Below are 25,511 nucleotides of genomic sequence, written 5' to 3'. Positions count from 1 at the left end.
GTTACTGTTCTCTTAAGCTAAGGGGCTATTATTTTTTTATAGAACTGAAAATGCAGATATTCCCAAATGTTTAAGGCATTCTGTTTTGTATATTCAAGCCATACTAACGTTATACCTTTTAGGGTACTATTTTTAATTATTCTAAGGGAAAAAAAAGAAAGCCCCTGAAGGCTAACAGTTTGAAATTGAACAGGACACCGTTGGGAAAGGAGAGGGTCATGGGTCGTAGTCAAACAGACAAAAAACAATGGAGATGATTGTGCCTGAAGACGGTGTATTTTTTTTCATGAGACAGTGTGTTGACAGTTTCCTTCCTCTTGGGTCATTGTTGTCTGCTAAATGATCTGTGACAGCAAATTGATCACAAGCTTTTTCATGCAGGAGATATAATGCAGCCTTTCATTTCGTTACCTCCGTTGCCAAATGCTGAAACATTTCGTTGGCAAATTAATGTTAGTTCAGTATATCATTTATTAATATAAAGCACTACATGTAGCTCTGGCAGCAATAATACTAGTGATTAATTTATCTTCACCAAGTTTCAGATTTCTACTTAAGTGTGATTGCAAAAGCAATAACACACTGAAAAATGTTAGTCTTAAAATTAGGTGTCTGTAATTATTATTTGAATAAATGAGTGCATTAACACATTTAGATATTGCCCCATTAATTTCAAAATTGAGTCAAATATTTAAGGTATCTATAATTTACCTATAAAAATTAATATTAGTGAGCTGTTCTAACTGAAAATTTGCTTCTTCCTCCAAAGAGCTAGGAATTTAAAGTTAAAGCAGACGTAAGGCCTTTTACATTTGATGTTTAAGCATCTATTTAAGCCAGTTAATTGGTGATTTCACACATCTGAAAAATATCCCAAAGTAATGTTTATATAGAGTGTTGATAATCTCTGCATTCCAAAAATGTGCAGGAAGAAAAATTGGAAATGCAATTATTCAAGAGTGAGAGAGCGTTTCATAGTTCCTGCTTAATACTTTGTAACAATCCTTGCTGTTCCATTAGGATATGGTAATGTTAGCACAGGGAAGGAAATGTGTAGGCAGTAATATTAGAAAAGAGGTTTTGTGGGGGTTTTTTGTTCGTTTTATTTTTTACCCTCTTTGAAAATGGCCATATTCCATGTGAAAATTAAACTAATCTCAATTCTGGTATTTTATTTCTCCTCACAATATTTAGTGATTTTACTAAAATATGGCATAGAAATTTAACAAAGTTGTTTATTGTAGAAAGAAAATGTTCAGGAATGCTGCTTTACTTAAAGTCCTTTTTAATGGTAGTCACAAAAGGTAGATATCTTAAGCCTGTATTTTTTCTTTTTATAATATACACATGGATGCACATTTATACTTATTAATGAAAATGGTCTGAACAGATCTTTTTTGTGATTTGCATGTATTAGTGGGAAAATTGTTAGATTCGTTAGAAATGAATGTGTTAGAATTTGCAAATCAGTCTAATGTCTTGTGACTAGATGTCTCAAAGAGTCTGCTCTGACAAGACAATTTTAAAAAGCAAACTTGCACACTACTCACTATCTGATTTTAATTTATATTTTCAGATCAGTTAAATCCATCTCATTTAATGACTACTACAAGACATGGTCTGAAATAGCCACATCAAAAGCCATGGAATATTACAGAACTCCATGTAAGGTGATCTAGCCTCGTCCTGTTTTGGGGGGAGAATGGGGAATGTTAATTTCTTAATTATTCTCAGCTTGTCTCGCTTTCAAAGACTAATTGACACATATTTGGAATTTGAGGGTGATAAACTTCTCTGCTGGCTCCATATAGTGATCATTCAACAACTAGTCGTTTAGTCCCACTTTTGTAGGGAGTCCTAGTCTGATTAAAAGCCAGAAGAAAACGTAGGCAATTGGAGGAATAAAAGACAAAGTTCTCAGTCTTACGAGGTTTACTTTAGTCTCTTCACCCCTGAAGGAAGCCTTCAGAGCAGGAGGAACTTTTGTGATTCTAAACAGAATTATCCTCAAAGCCAGAGATGTTATTAAGTAGAAGGAGAGTAAAAAAAAAAAAAAAAACATACTTAAGGCTGCTCAGTTATATCCGTCTAGGGAAAAATCATCCGCTACCATCATATATTAAGAACTTAGAAAACAATGGGGAAGCTGGACAACTTTCTGGTCCCATTTAATCTAATCTTTATGCTTTCATCATTTGTATCGAGGTAGTTTATCCAGTGTGCACACATTTACTGAAATATGACTTTGCTTCAGCTATCCTGCTGAAATGGTGCATTCTAAAGTTACTGGTGACTTCCAAATTCCTATATTCAGTGATTACTTTTTTTAGCCCTTATCTTATTTGAACTCCCATTGGCCATGCTCTCCTTGAGCTAGATGACATTGTGCCTCCATGATTTTCCTCTTACCTTCCTGAGCACTCCTCTGCATCTTTCCTTAGCAGTGGTTTCTCCATTCAGTGTTCTCTACCCAACTCTCTCTCAGAGACCTCATCCATCCACCATGGTTTTCATTAGCCTGTTGTGAAAAAATGTGTTGCAGCTCGATGTTACAGCTCAGTTGCGACAGCAACCTGGATCCCGGCGAGAGACCGAGCAGCACTCGGAGAGTTGGGGAACTCAAGTTTATTACGCCAGTGGGCCCAGAGGAGTTAACACTCCAAGCTCTGGACCCCGTTTGTAGGTTTACACAGGCCTTTTATAGGCTGCCAGTTTTACACTTTGCAACATCATATGAAAATAAAGTACAACAGAAGTTGACCAACCAGGAACAAGCTTTGTAGAAATAGGCCAATCAGGAGTGAGCTCCATGCAAATGAAGTACTACAAATGGACCAATCAGAAGTTAGGGAAGTGGACCAATCAGAATTGAGAGTAATAACCAATCAAGAGTGAGAGTAATAACCAATCAGGAGTGAAGGAAATAACTAATCAGAAGTGACCTCAGGGAACCAATAGAATTCTAGGTGTAAGCCGCTTTAGAGGCAAGAAGTGAGATAAAGCCTCTGGGCAGGGAACCGGTTGGTGCTGGGAGGAGAGCAGCGGCCCTGCCTAGGGGTACTGCTGGTCTTTTTATGGGGCTTCCTGCCTCAAGCCCACATGCCAATAATTCCTTAGGCCTCATCTCTAGCCAGGTTCTTTTCTGAATTCTGAATGCACATTTACCACTGTGCTTTAGAAATCTCACCCACATGTGTGATAAGTACCTCATACTTAACATGTCCCAAATTGAATTCATTATGCTGCCCCCAAACCTATTCACCCTCCTTTATTACCTCTCTTGGTTAGTGGTAGGTCATCATTCTTGCATTTACTTGCCAAGCCAGAATCCCAGACATTTCCTAGTCCTTTTTGTCTCCCTCATTAAGCCTTATTGATTTTATCTCCTGCAACATTACAGCTGCTTCCCCTCTACTCCACCTCCATGACCACTGTCCTAATCTGTAGTCTCACTGTGTTTCATCTCATCTTTGTGCTAGTCTACTAATTGGTTTTTTTTTTCATTTTTATTGAAGTATAGTCCATTTACAATGTTGTGTCAATTTCTGGTGTATGGCACAATGCTTCAGTCATACATGAACATATATAGATTTGTTTTCATATTCTTTTTCACCATAGGTTACTACAAGATACTGAATATAGTTCCCTGTGCTATGCAGTATAAACTTGCTGTTTTACTATTTGGTTTTAAGAGAACAAAATGTCATACACGCAAAAAAGAGTATCTAGTTTTAAGACACAAATTAGAGCAAAAAGTAGTACTAAGCTTGTTAAGTATAAAAATGTTAAGTTGGATCAATAATTTATAAGAAATTACATGTTCTTTCAGGATGTTGCTTATTAGTTTGTTTTAAAACATTTTTTATTGAGTTATAGTCATTTTACAATGTTGTGTCAAATTCTAGTGTAGAGCACAATTTTTCAGTTATACATGAACATATATATATTCATTGTCACATTTTTTTTTTCAGTGTGAGCTACCAAGTTATTTTGTGATTATACATTATCCTCCTCACTGACTCATAGATTCGTGGTTAAGAAAAGTAATTTCTTTAAGGTACTTTAAGAAATACAGTCTTTAACAACACTATCAGTGTGAAGAGCTTTATTGATTTTGATACCGGGAGATATGAATATTTACTTCATTTCAAAGGTCTTGATTGGGTGCTTCTTGATCAATTCTGCAAACACATCTTGAGTACTTGCTACATATGAGGCCCTGAGGAGCTCAGTGGGGTCCAGGAGGTGATAACCCTTAACAAACATGACGTCAAGACAGCTGGCATGCTCCAAGAAACAATTCAGTGTCTGGGTCCTTCAACGAGAAAACAGATTGTTACATGATGGCACTTTATGGAATAGCATGTAAATGTAGAGAGGCACTTGGAAACTCCAAACTGCTAGGGAAAGAAAAAAAAAGAAAAAAAGAAGAAGCACAAGCCAAAACAAAAAAATTTGGAAATGGCTGTCTTATGATAAAAGAACAATTTTAAAGAACAAGGAAGAAATAATGAAGCATCACTGAGAGCAATTTCTTCTTCAAAAGAATTTGACACCAAAATATTTAATGTGGTTCTTGTTTCTACATCTGTCACTAACCTAGTATGTAATTCATCCGTCTTTGTGATGGCAATAGCTGGTAATAGTTACCTCGAGCCCAGAAGGATTTCTGAGACTTTAGTTCTAGCTTTTGGTGCAAGATTCACAATCACCCTGCCTTTTTTTCCTATAGGAATTTGTTAAAAGAATGTCTCAAAAGCTTTCCTTCAATAATTACCAGCACTTAATTAAAAAAATTAAATGTAAACCTTACATGTGCTGCTGGCCATTTTGTCTTTGGATCATTCAGCTGGATGAGATCCAATGCTATCTTTTTTAATGGCCTAATTTCCTGATAATAATAAAGATGAAGCTTTTCAATTACAGAATGCTTCAACTACTCAGAAATAAAAGGGAAACTTGTAATAACTTCATTTTCTACAGTTATATTTTTATCACTGGCAAGTTTATTAGACTCACGCATATTTTAAGAAGCTCTTTATTTCATGAATAATGATGAGTGATTATATTTTGATTTTCAGTATTAACTTTATTGCATATCTTTGTGCTACAAATCTATACATAATCATGGATGCCATAATAATAGCAAATGTGTTCTTGAATAATACAGTTTAGAGTATACTCTGCATTGGGTTTTTTTTTTATTGAGGTGCAGTTGTACAATATTATATAATTATACAACATAGTCACAATTTTAAAAGGTTATGTTCCATTTATAGTTATTATAAAATATTGGCTATGTTCTCCGTGTCATACAGTATATCCTTGTAGATTATTTTATGCATAGTAGTTCATACCTCTTAATCTGTATTTTTTCAGTCATCCCAATCTTACCATCTTTTATTCACTTATCAACCAATATTTATTGAACACCTAATATATGTCATGCATGGTTGGAGATCAACCCAATGAGCTAAGCATTGTTACTATTTTTACTCCGTTTTACACATGAGAAAACCAAGACAAAGGGAAGTTAACTAATTTACCTAAGGTCATACACGGAATATCATATGTTGATAAGAGTGTATATTCTGGATGCATATTGCGAAAGTTTAATCCTGACTCTACAATTTACTAGCTGTTTGACCTTGGATAAGTTTCTTGATCGCTCTGTGTCCCAGTTCTGCCATCTGTAAAATGAGAATAATCACAAAACATACCTTGTAACGTTGAAGCACTGTAACAGTGCCTCGCACAGAGTGAGCGCTCAGTAAGTATGGTCATTATTTTTTAGTACAAGCAGGCTGTGACTCAGAGACTTGAACAAGATCCTCTGACTCCACATTTGTTGTTTTTTCTTTTATATTAGCTTCCCTCCATAAGATGACATAAAATTATTATCTTTGTTTAACCTGAGATTTAAATTCAAAACCTGAAATATATGCAGTACATAGTCAGTAATTATAATTACCTGTTCCTAATCACAGGCAATCAGGTGGGTAAATGTACTGGAGAGCCACTGTTCTCTGTCCATCACTGTAAATGGCAAATAAAGAGTTTGGCAGAGAACAAACCAATACATCTGGTTGTGGGCAACAGCACCTTAATGATAGAATATGATCCCCATAGGAAATGTTTATGTTAGGGGAAAAGAATGTCTTCAGACCAGTGCACCCTGTGATAGCGAGCGGAGGCTTCCTGATGTTTGTCTGCTGCCATCAAAACAGACCAAACAGCCTGAAGCATCAGGGGGGTGCTTGCTTTCCCTTGGCAGACTTCCCTTCTTTGAGTCTCTGAGCACGCAATGAGGGCAGGTATCTCCAAAATGCACTTAGATTCAAGAAGCTGTACCATCCACTTCTAAAGCAGTGGTCTCGGTCTTGACTGCTCATAGACTCACCAGAGGAGTGTGTGAAAATTCCCACATGAAGTGTACACCCTCAGATCAGCTGCACTGGGGTCTCTGGGAGCAGGACCAGGGGGTGGTAGTTTTTAAAGCTCCCCAGGTGGTTACTGTGTGCAAGCAAGGTTGGAAAGGGCCTGGGGGAGGAGCATGAGATCACAGGTTGGGGACCCTAGCCTTGCACATACAATGAAGTGAATTTAGGTCAGTCATTTAACTCTCTGTACCTCATTTTTCACTTCTACTCATTGACAAAAACATTCCACTCTATTTTAAGTTACTCTGTGGTTAGCATCAGATAGTATGTGTGAAAATAAAGCATGCTGAGGTAAGCTGGTGCCTGTATATTGCTTTGGACATGACAGTCCCAGAGTTGGAAAAAAAAATTCAGATCAATATATACAGATATCAGATAACAGGTGTGTCATAGGAAAAAACAGAGGAGAAGCGATGTCCAGTAAGCCTCAGAAGAAAAGGAAGGAAGAACTATGTTACGGAGGCAACAGAAGACACTTTTCTTTTTAAAAAAATTAATTAATTAAATATATCATTATTGGCGTATAGTCAGGTTGCAGTGTTGTGTCAGTTTCTGGTGTACAGCACAACACAAAAGATGCTTTTCTATCACAGGCTACAAAACTGCCACAAAGGCAAGATGTGGTCGTGATGGGGGAGTTTTAACTTCAAGAACTTCTGACAGCATTTCACTGGTCCTCATTTCTTCGTCATTTCCCTCCCATCACACCATTCACTGAGCATCTTCTATGTCTAGACAGTGGGCTGTGTGTTGGACACAAAAGGATAAGCATTATGATAAGCTTCTTGAGGAGTTTACAGCCAGATGGCAGGACACAGATGAGTGGAAAAGGTAAAGGGATAAAATAGGAAGCGTTAAAATGAAAGTTTTGAGAAATCCGGTGGCATCTTTCATCTCTCAGAGAGTAGAGAAAGCAATGAAGAAAATGAGTCTATGATATAAAAGTAATGAGAATATTCAAGAAAGAAGACAATGCCATTTGCGGTTTCATAATATGTAAGGAAGAGACTGCCATACGTGTTCAAATGGAAAATGCGGGGAAGGCAATTCCACAAAATTAAGGGAAGACATGAATTATCCTTGACTAGAAGCATCAAATAAATTTTAAATTTTGTTTAAGTAGCCGTGAGTAGTCCCAGTGAGAAGACATCACTCAACCTCTCTTTGTCTGTCTGTTCATCTGTGAAGTGGGCATTATAGTGGCTACCACTGCACATCTACCTCCCAAGTGCCCCGTATCTGGTAAGAACTCTAATATTAGTTATTGTAGTCAGCTAAAGTAAACAATGAAACCTGCTGAGAACTCTGGGGAGTTCAGATTTGTTTCCTCGGTGGGAAGAATGAGGAGTGTATTCCAAACAACAATAAAAAGTATTAATGAAGTCTGTAGGAATATGTACATATGTGTGTTTGAAGCAAGAAGATAAAAGATAGGAACATTGCTGGTGAAAATCATGTAATATTAATAGAAGAAAAGGAGGATTATTCAGTTTGAATGTTTTTCTGTCAATGACAAATTTCATCAAGCTGAAACGGTTAATTAATCATTGTTAAGAAGGAAGCTCCAGGTAAGAACAAGACTGGTAGGGAGCATGTGCATGGTTGAATAGTTCCGGATTATAAACCCAAGACAATTAGAAGGAACAGGGTAGGGAGGAGAGGGAGGGAGAGAGAGAAAAGGGAAGATGCATGTGTGTGTACGAATGATCTGGCTTAACAGGATTTCATATAAAAACTACCAGAGCTTAAGCATAGTAGGTTTTCAATTAATTTTATGTCAGTTTGATTGAAGACATAAGGCTTATAATTAACCACAAACGTATGAGCCAGGGGTGTCATGTGATTTCCAGAAACTACTGATGCCGATCTGAGCTAAACTGATGGAAGTGCAGCACACAGACCAAGGGAGGCAGTAATCCCACTTGCATCTTGCTATTCATATGAAATCAAGATTCTGAGCCGGTTCTGGATGAGAACTTTACTAGGAATATCAACAGAGTTCACTGCTAGGATAAGGATGGTTATGTCTCTAGAAAATCATGACTTAAGGAAAAGGAAAAGGAACTGAGACGACCTGAGAGCTGTCTTCAAATATTAGAGGGACCTCTCCCATGTGGGACGGATAAGCCTACCCAGGGTTGCTCCAGAGGTCAGAACTAGGAGCAGTGGAAACTCACAGCCCTCAGATTAAGGAAGGGCATTGTGACCTTACTGCCTGTCATTAGAAGCGGAGGTCTCCCAGCAGTAGAGGCAAGGGGTTCATTTAGAGGCTGGGTGATCGTCTGTGGCAGATTCTTGCTTTGTGGAAGATCAAGATCAAATCCAAGATTTTAGTCACTCACTTGAAATGCTAAATTAGAATTTTGTTAAACTATAGTGTCTGTAATTTCTATATGAGTTACTTTAACGCTGTCCTGATTTCTGTACATGATACATAAACAAATATCATTATAATGAAAAGTTACAAAGTCACAATCTAGGTATTTCAGACAATACCCAATATCACAAAGTTCAAGGAAAAGGAAGAAATTTGGAAAAGTGTCTGAGGACTGTGCTATGACTTGAACTGTAACAGTGCATATTATTGCCACATATCAACTCAAAAAGTGAATTATTTTAACCTTGAACTATTAGTAAAGGACATATGCATAGCTCCTTTTAAAATTACTCTGATTTCAGTGCTTGAAGATCCAAATTTCGTTGGAGAGTATTACAAAAGGAAGAAAAATGAGGGAAAACATCCTACAGAATGTCATTTAAAGTAAGTAATTTTCAGTGTCTAGAATATGACCCTATTAACTTGAAATATCAATTAGCCACTTCCTACTAACTGACCTATCAGAAGAAACCCATTGGAAATAACAGCTTAGGCTCTTGCCCAACCATATGAACAAGAAGAGTAAGAAATATCTTCTTTCCTTTAGTGTGAACCCAGGTGGGAAACATCTTTGCTGCTAAAGATGGAGCGAGGGCATGAGCCACACTGAAGGCATCTCATAATACCTTCCCTATTACTCCTTGCATTTCCACCCCCCTTTTCCTTATCAAAATATAACTGAGAAATGGGGGGGGGACCTACTTACAGCTCATCAGTTAGGGTTTCATCCTTCTCGTGGTTCCTTTATCTTTTCCTCTTTCACAGATCTCTCACTCAGGAACCAAATATAGTAAATCTAATCAGAAAGTATATGATAAAAATAGAAAGAAAAATTACTACAGTATCTTGAGAAATCGTGGACTCCTAGACCACATTAAGGAAGGAACCTTAATCTCATCTTGGTCTCTTGGCTCCAAAAGGCAGTTTTTCCTGCTTCGCCATGCTGGCGCACAGATGTGGTTCCAGCTGTGTGTAGTGGCCCTATATTCTGATGTGCTTATTTCAAAGTGTTTGGCGAATGTGCTACCACAAAGCCAGGGGAAGTTAAAGATCCTATTTTTTGTATTTATCTCTTTTACCTCATTTTTTAGCTTCTTGGTTTGTTAGCAATGTGACCTCTTTCCTAGATGATTAGATTAACGAAAATAATGGGCTCTATTTCAGATTTGTGTAGAAGTCAAGGCTCTTAAAATAGACTTTCCTATCTTTTAATGTCATAGTCCAGATTGGGTTTTTCGATTAGATATTCTTTTTTCAGTTGATTTCTGCAACAACTTACCTTCAAGCTAAAGTAGAGAAAAGCTTTTGCACTAGATGCTTTTCTGCTTTCAGACTAAATTATAGGCAGTAGAAAAGCTTATTATTAAGCAGAATTTGAAGGAGTATGAACATGGTGTTTTTCTTGAAGGCAAGTTTCAAGTTTCGTTTAGAGTTGAAGAAACCCACTTAGAATATAAGGTTAATTTTGCTTTGACATGACTTCCTTTTTGATTTCCTTTAACAGAACTGCTTTGTTTTATTTGTTTGATTATTGGTTCATTATGTAAGGCCAGCACCCCACAGAACCGAAAAAATGTAAAAAAAAAAGTAGGACTGTGTCATTTTCAGCGTATCCAACCACTTCTACATATGGCTGAAATAATTGCGAGCTGTTTGAATGCTAGAACATTTCCTCAAATGCATTATTTTGAAGTTATTGGTCAAATTATGTGCGTGGTGACCCTGTCAGGATACAACTCTCACACCTTATGCCATCTGGTGGTTGATGAGAATGTATTTAGATCAGATGATAACACAACATCGATTTAAACATTATTTAAATAACGTGTTTAAAAGATATTTATGTAACTTTATTGCAGCATAAATATTTGAGCATGCAAAAATATAAAGTATAGTGGAATAAACTTCTTTGCAAATAATTATTTAAAGTCTCATGTTCGTCAAAATACATGAGGTATAATAAAATGGTCAATTCATAGAGATCCAAGTAGGAAATGTTTGGGAATCCATGGAAGTGAGTGATTGGTCTGTATGAACATGCAGTATAATACCATTTGCGTCTCTCTGTTTTTTAATATTTGAAAGTGCTTGCCTTGTGCTGAAATTTCTCATTAAAAAAAGACAAATCAGAAAATGCAAATTGAGAATCTTTCCTCTGCAGGGCGTTAAGGAAAAAGAGACCTGTCTGTCCTGCCTCATATCCCTCCTCCTACTGTCCTCCCTTCCCCTCATCAATCAAGACCCGATTCTAAAGCCACACGAAATTTCTTTTTTCTTTTTTTTAAACTATTATTTGGGAACATAAGCTCTTTTCACCGCTTTGTGCCTTCTGCCTGGGATATCTTTCCCAGCAGGGGCTTTGCTGGTGGTCTAAAGTTAGGACTCGGTCTGAGTTAAAAGGTGGAACGTGGAGCCCTGAAGCTCAGGGACACCGGAGCCAGGCCGTTTGGATGTGAATTCGGGCTCTGCCGGGAACCATCTCCGTGACCTTGGGCACATCATCTGCCCGCTTTGTCCCTCGGCTTCCTTATCGGTGAAATGGCAGTAAAAAACCCTGCCTACCTCCCAAGGAGAGTGTGAGGATTAAATGCATGAATACAATCGTGTGAAACACTTCAAACAGTATCCGGCACATAGTAAGTGCCCCAGGTTCGCTGTTATTCATGCTTTCCTTTCCGTGGCCCTAGTTCAACTCTCACGTGGAAAATTTTTCTTTGGAGGCCACATGGGGAAAAAGCACAGGCTGTGGTGTCCAATGGATCTTGGAGAAGCTCGTACCACCCTGAGCTTGTCTCCTTATCTCTTAAATGGGGGTACTACCTACCTTGCAGAGTTGTTTTGCATTTAATCTCTTCAATGAGACCATGTATGTAAAACCACATGGGGTTGGCATATGGACACTCAATAAATATTAGTTCCTGAGCCAAGGGGGAGAAAGAAGCCTATGACCTCCAACCTTTCAGAGAATAAAAATAGCCAGACCCATGTAGAAATTGTAAACTTTTCTCAGTCTAGAAACAAGAAAACAGCGCTGATCACATTTATTTTAGCTTCATTAGGCTCAACTTTCCCCTCCTCTGTCCCGTCATCTCTGCAGTCTGGCAAAGTGCTTCACAAGGATGCACAAAGGTCCAGCTCAAATGTGTCTTTGTGGAATGGTCCTTGACTCAGGCTTCCATGTCCCCCCATCATCTCCTTCCCTAACCCTCTGCTCCTGTCTCTTTCAGCACCTGTGGTGGGCAAATGCATCTGTCTGCAGAGTGGCAGGGGCAGGCCCATTCTTGTAGCTTTGCGGTCTCTGCACTTAGCCTGGTACCTGGCAGCTAGTAGGCACTCAATTAGTGTTTGTTGAATGATGCGCACTTACCCTGTGTCCCCACTTAATAGGAGACTTAAATGTGAAGGCAGTTAATTTTAAGAAAAATCAAATGTAGGTGCTGAACTTCTATTAAGGCTCATTCTAATGTAGAGATTATGGTTATATTTTGGGAATTCTAAGGGTATAGTCATAGAACGGTGATTAAAAACTGGAAATGTAAATGACTTGTCATGAATATTTTATGCAAATTGTGGAGTTTTACACATGTTTTCAGTTAGCATTAACCCATTGTCATTATAAGCAGATCATAAATATTCATGAATGGATCATTTGTTTTGGTGTTCATTTCTAAGGCCTTTTTTTCTTTCCTATTCCTCTGCCTGTCTTTTGGCTATTCGTGCAAATGCTTTATTCCTACTGAGACATGAGGAAGAATATGACTCTAGAACCTAATCAGGAGCTCATATTTATTTTCTCTGGAGAAATTGGAAGGTACAAACTCAGAAAACAGTGCAAGCTATTCTTCACCATTCTTTTTTATTTTTTTTTCTGTAGTTGCTATACTAGACTAAGCATACTCAATTTATTCTTTTTTTTAACATTTTTTATTAATTTATAATCATTTTACAATGTTGTATCAAATTCCAGTGTAGAGCACAATTTTTCAGTTATACGTGAACACATATACATTCATTGTCACATTTTTTTCTCCGTGAGCTACCATAAGATCTTGTATATATTTCCCTGTGTTATACAGTGTAATCTTGTTTATCTATTCTACAATTTTGAAATCCCAGTCTATCCCTTCCCACCCTCCGCCCCCTTGGCAACCACAAGTTTGTATTCTGTGTTCTGACCGTTCTTACTTAAGCACGTCTAACACTACTTTTACATCCTACACTGTACCCAGTGATTGCTTGTGCGGTAACGGAAAGAACCGTGCCAGTCACCTAAGCTTTGTCAGCCTTCAGGTTATCTAAATAAAAGTTATCAGTTCTGGAGAAGTTTTACACTCTATGTAGCTTCAGAAAAGAATACTGCTCTTGTCTATACTTTGAAGCACAAAGGAAGCAAGAACTGACATGGTGAAGCACCTACTGTGTGCCAGGCACCTCCCTTCATTTCCTAATGTAGTACTGGCCACACTGTGGAGTTAACAGTTATACCTCTAAGGGTAAACACACACCTCTAAGTGGAACCCACAGGAGTATCTGTCGGCCTCCTTCGAAGCCACAAACAGCCAATCTACACAACAAACCAATTAAAACTTTCCTTGTTATACAGACACAGCTTCATGACAAGGTTCCTGGCCTCCCTCTTCAACTGGTTTCTTTACAAAAATTCTGGAAAAGCAGAGGTAGATGTATCTGCAGTTTACTAATAAGAGAAACTTGAGGCACAAAGAGATTAACCATCTTGCCCAAAGTTATTGATAAATACATACTGTTTTTGAAGACTAAAACTAAATTATTCCCTATCTGCCTATTAATATGTGCTTATTAAAAGCTTAAATTTTTCAAGTACATGTAAGAATACTGCCTGCCCAACTGTGAGTACAAATCAAGTCCGCCTTTTGTGGAAGTTCTGTGTTTTGGGGGGTAGATCTTAAATTCTATTATTAAACAAATTTCCTCTCTTATATAAAATAGTTAGCATTGTTATATCAGATACCTGCATAAAACCTCCTTCTACTTATAAAATACACTCTGGACTTAGTTGTACTGTATTTTAAATTAAGGAGTTAATATGTAGTATTTCTAAGTTCCTATAGTGTCTGGTTTTTTTGAGTATGTGTTTTAACTCACAAAAATGTATGATCTTCCTTTCCCACAACTATGTTTGATTCCTTTTTCTCCAATTACATAGAAAATATTTATGCTGAGTACATTAACTTAGTGTATGTTTGTGCTGTCCTTTCAGGGTTATTAAGTTAAACACTGTTCTTGTAGGTTTACATGATATATTTGATGCATTTTTAAGGAGGAATACTTTTTTATTCCCCAAAAGATTAAACCTTGAGTGCCATCTTGTGGTGAAAGAGAGACTAGGCATTAGAATGAAAATTGAAATTGTCTCTTTTAAAATAGACACGGAGATTGGGACTTTGTGCTGTACATCAGAAACTGACACATTGTAACTAACTATACTTCAATTAAAAAATAAAATAAAATATAGACATGGAAAAAATTAGTCAAAGAGGAAAATTCCTTTAAAAATAACTTTGTCTCTGCTTAAATGTTTTTAGAGATAGGAAGCTCAGTAACTTCAAGGAATCTTCAGACAGCTCTAATCGTCCTTATTTCTAGCTTATATCTAACACCTTATGGTAGTCAGCCATTCCAGATTGCCTTCATTCATTTAACAGACTTTTATAAAACACCAACCATGTGCTTTTACATTTGTCTGTAAAACCAGACAGAAAATGAGAAATTACCTCCATTCTATCAAGAAGTTGTACAGAAAAAGTTAAAAACCAAATTCCCTAAGGTTACACACTCCAGTAAATAACAGAGTTGAAATTCCAGACCTACCAGATGCTATGACCCGTGCCTTTTTTCTGTTGCATCAAGCATCAGCTCAGGCACTGAGGATCCAGGCATGGATTTGGATACGGGTAGAGGACAGGATTCAAAGGATGCTGTTATGGCAGAAAAGAAAGTACCACCACCTGTCCTTGGAAGCAACAAAAGTGAGCCTCTTCTGCTTTGTGGACTTGCCCTTTAAGTCCCAGAAAATAAGTCATGTTTTTCACCCACTTCCCCTTATTTCCTCTTTTTCAGAATAAACACACCCAGTTCTTTCAACTGTTTTTTAAAAAATGAATTTAATACTCTTTATTGTTCCCCCCTTATGCATTTTTTATTGAAGTACAGTCAGTTACAATGTGTCCGTCTCTGATGAACAGCACAATGTCCTAGTCATGCACATACATACATACATTCATTTTCACATTTTTTTCAATGAAGGTTATTATAATATATTGAACATAGTTCCCTGTACTATACAGAAGAAACTTTTTAAAAATCTATTTTTATATATAGTGGCTGACATTTATAAATCTCAAACTCCTAAATTTATCCCCTCCCACCCCCTTTTCCCCAGTAACCGTAAGATTGTTTACTATGTCTGTGACTCTGTTTCTGTTTTGTAGATAAGTTCATAGTGTCCTTTTTTTTTCTTCCTTTTTTTTTTTTTTTTTAGATTCCACATGTGAGTGATATCATATGGTATTTTTCTTTCTCTTTCTGGCTTACTTCACTTAGAATGACGATCTCTGGGTCCATCCATGTTGCTGCAAGTAACATTATTTTATTCTGTTTCATGGCTGATTATATTCCATTGTATAAATAAGCCACATTTTCTTTATCCAGTCATCTGTCCATGGACATTTAGGTTGCTTCCATGTCTTGGCTATTGTAAATAGTGCTGCTATGAACATTGGGATGCCTGTATCTTTTTGAATTAGAGTTCCCTCCAGGTATATACTCAGAAGTGAGATTGCTAGATCATTTGGTAAGTCTATTTTTAGTTTTTTGAGGAATCTCCGTACTGTTTTCCATAGTGATTGCACCAAACTACATTCCCACTAGCAGTGTAGGAGGGTTCCCCTTTCTCCACAGCCTCTCCAGCATTTATCGTTTGTGAACTTTTGCATGATGGCCATTCTGACTGGTGTGAGGTGATACCTCATAATTTTGATTTGCATTTCTCTGATGATTAGTGATATTGAGCATTTTTATGTGCCTATTGGCCATTTGTATGTTATCATTGGAGAATTGCGTGTTTAAGTCTTCCCATTTTTGGATTGGGTTGTTTGTTTTTTGTTATTAGTAAGTTACATAAGCTGTTTATATACTCTGGAAATTAAGCCCTTGTCAGTCTCATCTTTGGCAAATATTTTCTCCCATTCCAATAGTTGTCTTTTTGTTTTGCTTATGGTTTCCTTTGTTGTGCAAAAGCTTAGGAGTTTAATTAGGTCATGTTTGTTCATTTTTGCTCTTATTTCTATTGCCTGGGTAGACTGCCCTAGGAGAACATCGCTAAGATTATGTCAGAGAATGTTTTGCCTACGTTTTCTTCTAGGAGATTTATCGTGTCTTGTCTTAATATTTAAGTCTTTAAGCCATTTTGAGTTATTTTTGTGTATGGAGTGAGGGAGTATTCTAACTTCACTGATTTACATGCAGCTGTCCAGTTTTCCCAACACCACTTGCTGAAGAGACTGTCTACTCCATTGTATGTTCTTGCCTCCTTTGTCTAAGATTAATTGACCACAGGCCTGTGGGTTTATTTCTGGGCCTCTAGTCTATTCCATTGAGCCTTATGTCTGTTTTTATGTCAATACCATGCTGTTTTGATTACTGTAGCTCTGTAGTATTGTCTGAAATCTGGGGGAGTTATTCCTCCAGCTTTGTTCTTTTTCTTCAATATTGCTTTGGCCATTCTGGGTCTTTTGTGATTCCATATAAGTTTTAGGATTGTTTGTTGTAGTCCTGTGAAAAATGTTCTGGGTAATTTGATAGGGATCACATTAAGGTTGCCTTGGGTAGTATGGCCATTTTAACAATTGTTCCCCTCTTATGGAAGTAATTTATTTCATCAGTTTCTCAGAATGTTGCCCCCAGGTTTTACCATGGGTTTCTGATTGTAGCACAGAATCTGGTGGAGCCTCCTGTATTATAAACAGTGTGGCTTAATACTGCTTCCCCTACATCTGTCTTCAGAAACACATACTGGGCTTTTTTTTCCCCTAAAAGAATCTCTCCTTTGGTTCTGCTCCCACGTAGAACACTCTTTTGAGGGAGGGGCCTCTCTGTCTCTTTCTCTCTCTCCCTCTCCCCCTTGCGTCCCCCCCCAACAATCTACCCCACTGACCCCCCAATCTCCCTTCTCCCGATACCTCCCACTCCCTGTGGCCACAGAAATGTGACACATGGATTGACTTAGGCCTTGGTCTGAGCAGGGGTGAGAGTGAGGAGGACGATGGTTCCCTACAGGCACATCAGATTCTATTTTACCTGAAGGGAGAAATAAAAAGGAAGCCAAGAAGGTCCCTTAGAACATGTTACCACAAGTCAGATTACTAGATGTATGCATCTAATATACAATATAATAATATACTAATAGATACTTATAATAATGTATATTATATATTAATATATTCATAGATACAGTAAGTTTTATGATGCTTGTTGTGTACGTAGAGTGGCTTCTCCAGACCATGTAGCAACTTACAGAGCCACCAAAATGATAGGAGAATTTAAAATGAACAAGCATTGGGGTTTTTTGTTTTTCTTTTAACTTAAACTTCCTCCATAGTCATTTAAATCTCACTTTGAACATTTTTGTTTTTACAATTTGTGTTTTCAGTTCTATAAAGGCAAATGTTTGAAAGAAAAAGGAAATGTCAATACTGTATAGTTTTTTGAGGACAAGGATTTATCATTGGGGGAGAAAACGTATAAATCAAGTTGTGTTGTTTTCTAAAGTCATATTTGCCTTGAAGAAAATAAGATTCTAATGATTCTGTTTGTTTGCTTTGACATTCACACAAGGCTCACAAAGGCTAGAAATAGTCTGGGTTCCTGCTAGTTAGAGTGGCAACTCTTAAGTCAAAGGACATGAGACAGAGACTTCATAGGGCCATACCTTAGTAGTAGGGAAATACTCATCTCCAAATAAGTGCTCTTCTAGACGCATATGGAAGCTTAAATACAAACATTGGAGATATCAGACTGGTTTGCAAGATACTAAACTTCATGCCAGCACAATAGACAACCATATATAAAGGAAAATAACAAAATTCAGCACCCAGCAACATAAAATTTACAATGTCCAGCATCTCATGAAAAATCTCCTGTCATACAAATAGGCAGGAAAACGTGACTCATAACCAAAAGAAAAATCTTTCAATATAAATAGATCCAGAAGTAAGAGATTGACAGAACTAGTAGTTATGGACCTTAAAGCAAGTTCTATACATCTTAGAAAATATATTGATGGGTCCAAAGAAAATCATAAATGTGATGAAGAGCAATGGTAGATATACAAAAGGCCAATGGACCATCTAGAGGGAAAATAAATAAAAACTGTTTTAAATACTGTGTGGAAAGAACAGCAAATTAGGTACTGCAGAAGAAATAACTCATGAACTTGGAAATGCAGCCATATAAACTCCTAAAAATAAGCATAGAAAGAAAAAAAGACTAGAGAAGAAAAGCCTCCGTGAGCTGTGGGACAATATTCAGTGATACAAGATACACGTAATTAGTGTCCCAGAAAAAAATCAACAGAAAAAAATGTAAAGAAATAATTATGGCTGAAAATTTTCCAAATTTGATGAAAGGTATAAACTCAAATCCCAAGAAGCAGAAATATAAAGAAACCGTTCCAAGGCACATCATAACCAAATTGCTGTAACTTAGTGATAAAGGGGAAAATCTTGAAAGCAGTAAAGGAGAAACACACACACACACACACACACGCACGCACGCACGCACGCACACACGCACGCGTAGAGAAACAGGAGAAAAAAAAAAAACAGCCAGTAACTTCATGTCTGAAAACTTGCAAGCCAAAACTAATGGATGACAATTTTAAACTGTTTAAAAGAAAGAGTTAACCTGGAGTTTTTTCACATTAATCAATTCAACCCCATAGATGAAATAAATTTCTTGAAAGACAGCACGTACCATGGCTCACTTAAAAAAAGGTGGATAACCTGAGTAATCCTGTCCAAAAAAGGAACTGAATTGATAGCTAAAAGCCTTCACACAAAGACATCTCCAAGGCCAGTTGGCTTCACTAGAGAATTTTCCAGACATTTAAGGAAAATAAAATACCAACGTACACCAAGTGTCTCAGAAAACAGAAGAGAAGGCAGTACTTCCCAATGTAAGTTGTAAAGTCAGCATTACCTTGATGATAAAACCAGACAGTACAAGAAAAACAAAAACCAACAAACAAAAAAACTACAAATCAATACACCTCGTATACATGAGATGAAAAAACATTTAGCAAATTTTGGAAATATGTGTATTTTAAACATTGTTTTAACATTGTGAATATTGATTTTTTCTCAAAATGTTAAATCAAGGTTACATTCCTGGTATAAACCCACTTGGTCACAATTGATTATAATAAATAATTAAGGTAATTATACATGACGAGGTGCAGTTTATGCCGGGAATATAACGTTGGTTTACTATTTGAAAAATATGAACAATGTAAAATAGAATAAGAAAGAAGAACCGTCTGATCATTGCAACAGGTGAAGAAAATTTCATCATCCTGACTTTGAAAAAAGCTCTCAGTAAATTAAAAATAGGAAGGAAGTGCCTCAATCTGATAAAGCGCATCTGTGAAAATACTACAGCCAGTGCATGTGATATTGATAAAAGACTGAATATTTTGCCCCTAATGTCAGGAACAAGGCGAGGATGTCTGCTCTCAGTCCTTCCCTGCAACATTTTATTGCAGGTTTTATTTTCATCATAGTGCATATCACTACTGATTTATCTTGATTTTTTGCATTTGTTCATTTTTGTCTCCTCTTGATGGGGCCAGGAACCTGTCTGTCTTGTTCTTCCTGCACCATTAGTTCCTAGATCAGCACCTGGCACAAGGTTGGTAGGTGCTCAATGAATATTTTTCAAATGAACAAACTTTTCAGCAGTATTGTGTAAGTGAGGTACGCTTGTGGGACAAAAGCATTTCTATTCCACTTAATTTCAATGACAATAAACCCTATTTCCACCGAAAGTTTTCTTGTCATAATGTATTTAAGAAAAACATTTAGTCATCCCCAAAAGAAATTTTTGTAAAAATTTTCATTTCCATGTATGGACTCCTTCCCTAAGGAAGTGATGTGGTCACTTGACGGGCTCCTTGAGGTATCCTGCCAGGTGGCGGTTTTTCCCAGGATATGCCGTGAGTTTTTCTGATAGAATTGTTCCTCAGTCTAAGTGGGTTGAAGTGTTCCTCAAAATTCATGACCATGCAGAACCTCCGAATGTGACTTCATTTTGAAATAGGGCCTTTGGAGATATAATTAGCTAAGATGAAGCTACATCTTCATCTACATGGGGCCTACACTAAGGTGGGCCCTACATCCAGTGCCTGGTGTCCTTAGAAGAAGAAGCGAGGACAGAGACCAGGGAAGAAGGCCATGTGGTGGCAAAGGAGGAGATCGGCGCGAGGAAGCTACAAGCCGAGGAACTCCAAGGATTGCTCGGAGCCAGCAGAGGCTAGGAAGAGGCAAAGAAGGATTCTCGCCTAAAGCCTTCAGAGGAAGCACAGCCCTTGACTCCAGACTTTATCCTCCAGAACCGTGAGAGGTTAAACTTCTGTTACTAAGTCACCATGCTTGTGGTCATTTGTCATGGTGGCCCTGGGAAGCTAACATACCTTGCTAAACCAAATGATGTTTTTATTACTCTTAAAGTACTCATCTGACGCCGTATGTGTTCACTTTCCTGAGTCCTATGCTGTTGGGAAACACGTGTTGGAATAGTTCAGTTTACCATCGCACTAGTCTGTACTCAGAACGGCGCAGATATCCAAAGTCCATTGCTCTGCTTGACTGATTTGATTTGTTTGCCTTACTTTTCTCAAAAGTAATGTACACCTCCCAGGATGCATTTGGGAAGTTAGAGAACTTCTTCTTTTCATTGTTCTAGGTACACGGCTGCCATGGCTCGGCTTGCCAGGGAAAAGAAAAGGCCTTACAAAGCCGGTTATCCAGCTGAAAGACGTTATCACTGCACAACGCCAAGTAAATTGAGTTCAACCTGTTTGTTTCACTTCGTGTTTAGAGCTAAAATACTAGTCATAGTCATAAATTTAAATTTTTGTTCCATTCAGGGAAGTTTAAATATATGAGGCCTACTCTTGTGTTCTCCTTTTAAATTTACTTTCACTCTTTCTGACTAACAAAATAAATTCAGTAAATGACTTAGTTAAGAATTGGAGCTTTAGGAAAAAGAAAAAGAATCATTTATACTTTAAAACTTTGTAGCCTTTAATAAGTGAGTATACACTTTGAAAATCTAAGGCTAAGTTTTAAAATGTGTAAGTGCAGCAAAACTAAACAAAACACTAAACAGTGGAATTTTAGTGGCTGTGATGTGCTCAGGGTTTGGGAAGCGTTTGTGCAATGTGGCTTGCTCTTTTTCACTTCTGCCATCATCACAAGGACGTGCCTGGACTAGCCCTCTGGTCACCGAGCTTCCCGGCCCGGCTTCCCGGCCATCCCCAACCCAGATAAGCCAGCCCTCAGCTGACCAGCTGGTGTGCGACCTAAACAGCTGCTTGCTGAGATGTCCCTGAGATCTTGTGCTTGTTTATTACGTAGCAAGAGTAAGCTTATACAGGATACCAAAGAGAAACAGGACTCAACTAGGAAAGGAATGACCTTCCTGCTTCCCTTTTGCGGAGAGTTAGCGTGTCATATCTTGCCAATGGGAAAAATCTCCTCTGTGATATCGGGGGTACGGGGGGTGGGCATTGTCCTTGAGAAGCTGTGTGTATCATATATGGCAGCTTCCTCAGACACAGCGGTTCCATGCAACCCTTCACAGACTCTCTCTTTACAGCTGTGATGGCTTCACAGCTTCTCCGTGACCTCGCGTTTGTCCCACTCGGGGTGGCTAAGTGTGTGCAGCTCCTTGTACCCCGTGCACTCCTGGTCTTCCTGCCCGCATCAGTGCATCAGGCTAGTGGAGGTGCCGACCGTTCTTCCAGCTCTCCATCTATAGCCCTGCACGTTTAATCCCTGTTTCATGTATTAAACCCCTCACTCTCCTGTTACTTGTGGTGGCTCTGTTTTCCTAACTGAACTCAGATGGATACAGACACGAATGGAAGTAAACCATTTGGCAATAATCAGAGCCCACCCATCATAACACATTTTAATATCTCCACACATTAAATTATTTTAAGATTAGAAAACAATTCCAAGAAGCAGAGTTTTTAGGATCCATCCCAAGAAAGGCACGCAAACCATAAAGCAATAGAATTTGTGTTTCCGTTACTTACTTTAACATAGTATTGATTCCAACTGGCAAATCCAGGGTTTCTCAGAGGGATTTATAATACTTAAGATTTTCTGGAGGGGAAAAGTTCAAAATAATATTTATTTTTTTCTATGTCATGAGGAAACATTTTTTATTTGGTTTGCATTATGCTCTTCTAATCTAGCCAGGATTTCTTTTTATGCTTCCTAGGAGTTTTGTGTTTGTTTTGTTTTGTTTTGTTTAACAGCAGGAAATGAGGGCAAATGGTTAAGGTCATCGACTCTGAACATTCATTCCACTCCAACAACTGGTGTTGGCCAATGGTGGTAATCCCATTTCCCGTGCAGGGACTAGTTTCAGAGTGGGATGTGACAATCCAGCCTGGGAGGAAATACACTAGGGTCTTCAGGATGTAGTTGTCCTACTCTTAATAATGAGCCCCTAGAGGGAAGACCCCTTTTTCTTCTGGATGTTGCCATGTCTGATATGAGTCCTAGAATGGCCGCATCTCTCTTGCTGTGACTCTGAAAGATGAAAATAGCACCGAAGATGGCAAAGCAGAGCAGTGGGGAGAACTTGGCAGGATTGTCCTGAATGACGCTGTTGTGTCACCGTAACCATTAATCCTGCCCTCCCTCTGATCTTCCTCTCCTGTGAGATAAGAGATTTCTCTGTTGTTTAAACTGGTTTGAATTGGGCTCTGTGTTTCTCATGACCAAAAACGTATGAATTCAGAAGAGCTCCAACATGGTTAGAAAGAACTGGAGTTAACCCATCAATGATATGTTCATAGAAAATAGAACAAAATAAAGGGAAGGACAGAATTTAGTTTTAAATTAAGGAAAGCTAGAAATTCATATTAAAGTATAAAAATAAAATTTCAATCATGGGAGACCTCAGGCTTCTTATAGGATAATGGCAGTTGCCTGAACTCAAATTCTGCTAAAAATCTTTCCATAAACCAAGGAGACCAAGAGCATAATTCATTGATAACCCTTGTCTATAGCACAACTAGAAGACAATGAATATTGCAAGGTTCGTTTGATATGTAATTGGGGAAATGAACATATGAGACCAACAGAATTTGCCCTGAAGCCCAAGCTGGGCAGTGAATTTGGAGGCGGTAGTTACGCAGAGGGAGGAGAGTGCATTGGGATCGTGGGGGTAACAGAATATCAAGAGCACCAGCTAGGGGTCATCCCTGGAAAGCAAGCTCCCCACGCTGAGTGGAAATACTGAGAAAAAGATACTGTATCTACATTCTTCTTTTAAAATAGAATCCATCTAATTCCCTGTTTACGAGACCTGTACAGTAAAGATGTAACTCATTTGTGTGACATATGCGGCTCTCCTAATCTGGCCTCAACCTAACTAGCCAGCTCCACTGAGCTCTCCATGCACTGTAACACAGTGATCTGGGATCTGATGGACCCGGGATTAATCATTATTAGCTGGATGTCCTTGGGCAATACTGCAGGTTACTCGGTCTCAATTTCCTCCTTTTTAAAATAGGGATAATCATACCTGCCCATCACAAGGGTTGTGTCTAAGTTAAGTTATATTTTACACATTAGCACATGCTTAGCACAGCACCTGGCAGAGTGTAAATACTGAAGCATCAACTCTGATTACCTCTAAACTGCCAGGTTCTCTTGTACCTCTGCCCTTTGGTATGTGCTACGTCCTCGATCTAAAGTGCTCCCCTCTCCCTTCTTTGCCCTTCTCTGTTTAGCAAACTGCTCCTCCTCTTTCAAAGTCCGACTCTTTTTTCATGTAGATACAGCGATTCCATTCTTGTGCTGTGAGGCCCCCATGGACACCTTTTCCCTGACACACCTACTGGCACTTAGCAGGGACTCAGTAAATACATGAGCATAAAAAGATTGACCAAAATGGAAAGAATGATTTATGACAAGTTAATTGCAAAATGTGAAATTGAGAAGTTTTAAAAAGTTTGAAAGTTTTAAAAACTTTAAAAAGTTTACTTGCATTCAGTTAGATGACATAGGCATTCTGCTGCAAGTGTGGGGACCCTTTCTATTGTTTTGCCTGCCATGTCTATTAAATTTCTGTGTTTCATATTTCCCATTATAGCTCAAACTTTTTCTGATTCACAAGCTGAAACAAATACTGTCACAAAGATGAGTGTCATAAAGGAGCGGCAGAAGAGAAAAGTTTTACCAGATGATGTTAACACAAATGAGCCATGGGAAGAAGAAGTGGCAAGTCTGGTCGCCTGGACCAACACTCTTGATACAAATGCTTTAGAAGATTAAGCCTAATGCTTCAGGATTTTAAAAACTAAACAGCCTCACAGCTCAGCTTCATGGAACAACTTGGAAGAACTGGGATTCCTTTTTTTTTTCCAAATTAGTCTCATCTCTCACTTCAAGAACAAATTAGAAATATAAGTGCAAATCAGTGAATATGTTGCCTTGAATTTTTTGAGCTCTCCTTCACCGTTTGACCTTACATTAGCCAAGTAGCGCTGCTCATTGTGGTGTTCCAATCAATGGTGTTATACCCAGAGCTTTCGGCTGCTGGTTGCGCATTTTTACAGGCAGGATGTGGGTCAGGAAGAGACTGGTGTAGGAGGGGAGCACTCGGGAGCTCTAGAGGCTGGACATTAACCCAAGTAGGGGATCTGTACATTTATCTACATCTGCCTAATGTAGCGTCTTGTTTCCTCCATAATCAAGGGGTGGGATGTCACCTGTCCAGCCCACCAGTGTTCCTCTTCTGTTTTCTCCCAGAACACATGCTCTGCTGTATCTTCAACCTTAACCAACCTTCCCCTCATATTTTCATATCTTCATTTTCTCCCCCTCTGTCTCCTGTGTTACCCCAACCTGCAAATATGCTTGGGTCTCTCTTGTTCTCAACTATGTCTCCACCTTTGACCCTGCGTTTCCACTTCCCTCAACACTGTGTCATCCATATTTTCTCAGTCAGATTTATTAATTGTAATCTATCATTTCCTCTCTTTATTTCTTCATTTCACGTTTGCAGCCAATGCACAATAAAATCTATCTTCTGCTTGTACTGCTTGGGTAAATACCTAGAATTGAAATACCTGGATCATATAAGTTTTTAAGAAATGGCCAACTATTTTTCAAAGAGATTTTACTATTTGACATTCCCACGAGCAGTGTATGAGAGTCCTAGTTCCTCTACATCCTGGCCAACACTTGCTCTGTTCAGTCTTTTAAATGTCAGTTATTTCAAAAACTGTGTATTGGTATCTCATTGTTTTAATCTGCATTTCCGCAAAGACTATGATGACAGGCATCTTTCGTGTGCTTATTTGCCATCCTTATATCTTCTCTGATGAAATATCTGTCCAAATCTTTCACCCATTTTTT

General features: G+C 38.2%; 1 protein-coding gene across 11 annotated transcripts in view; it reads left to right on the top strand.

Annotated features, from left to right (window-relative positions):
• UBE2U (ubiquitin conjugating enzyme E2 U) overlaps positions 1–24,575 on the top strand; it is a 48,587-nt gene extending 24,012 nt beyond the window's left edge. For 5 of the 11 annotated variants that reach the window (XM_072975765.1, XM_072975759.1, XM_072975757.1 and 2 more), the window contains 4 exons: positions 1,577–1,665; positions 9,120–9,201; positions 20,815–20,909; positions 24,244–24,575. In XM_072975765.1, coding sequence (XP_072831866.1) covers positions 1,577–1,665; positions 9,120–9,201; positions 20,815–20,909; positions 24,244–24,425 — 448 coding nt within the window. In that variant the 3' untranslated portion in view covers positions 24,426–24,575. Of the gene's footprint in view, positions 1–1,576; positions 1,671–9,119; positions 9,206–14,706; positions 14,868–20,814; positions 20,910–24,243 lie in introns of those variants that run through there. The other 6 variants (XM_072975760.1, XM_072975761.1, XM_072975762.1 and 3 more) reach the window with 6 other exon arrangements.
• The last annotated feature ends 936 nt before the right edge of the window (positions 24,576–25,511 follow it).

The sequence above is a fragment of the Vicugna pacos genome, chromosome 13 (genome assembly GCF_048564905.1).
Source record: "Vicugna pacos chromosome 13, VicPac4, whole genome shotgun sequence".
NCBI classification, from domain to species: Eukaryota; Metazoa; Chordata; class Mammalia; order Artiodactyla; family Camelidae; genus Vicugna; species Vicugna pacos.
The sequence above is the reverse complement of the archived record's forward strand: the minus strand, read 5'-3'. Positions and strand labels throughout refer to the sequence as shown.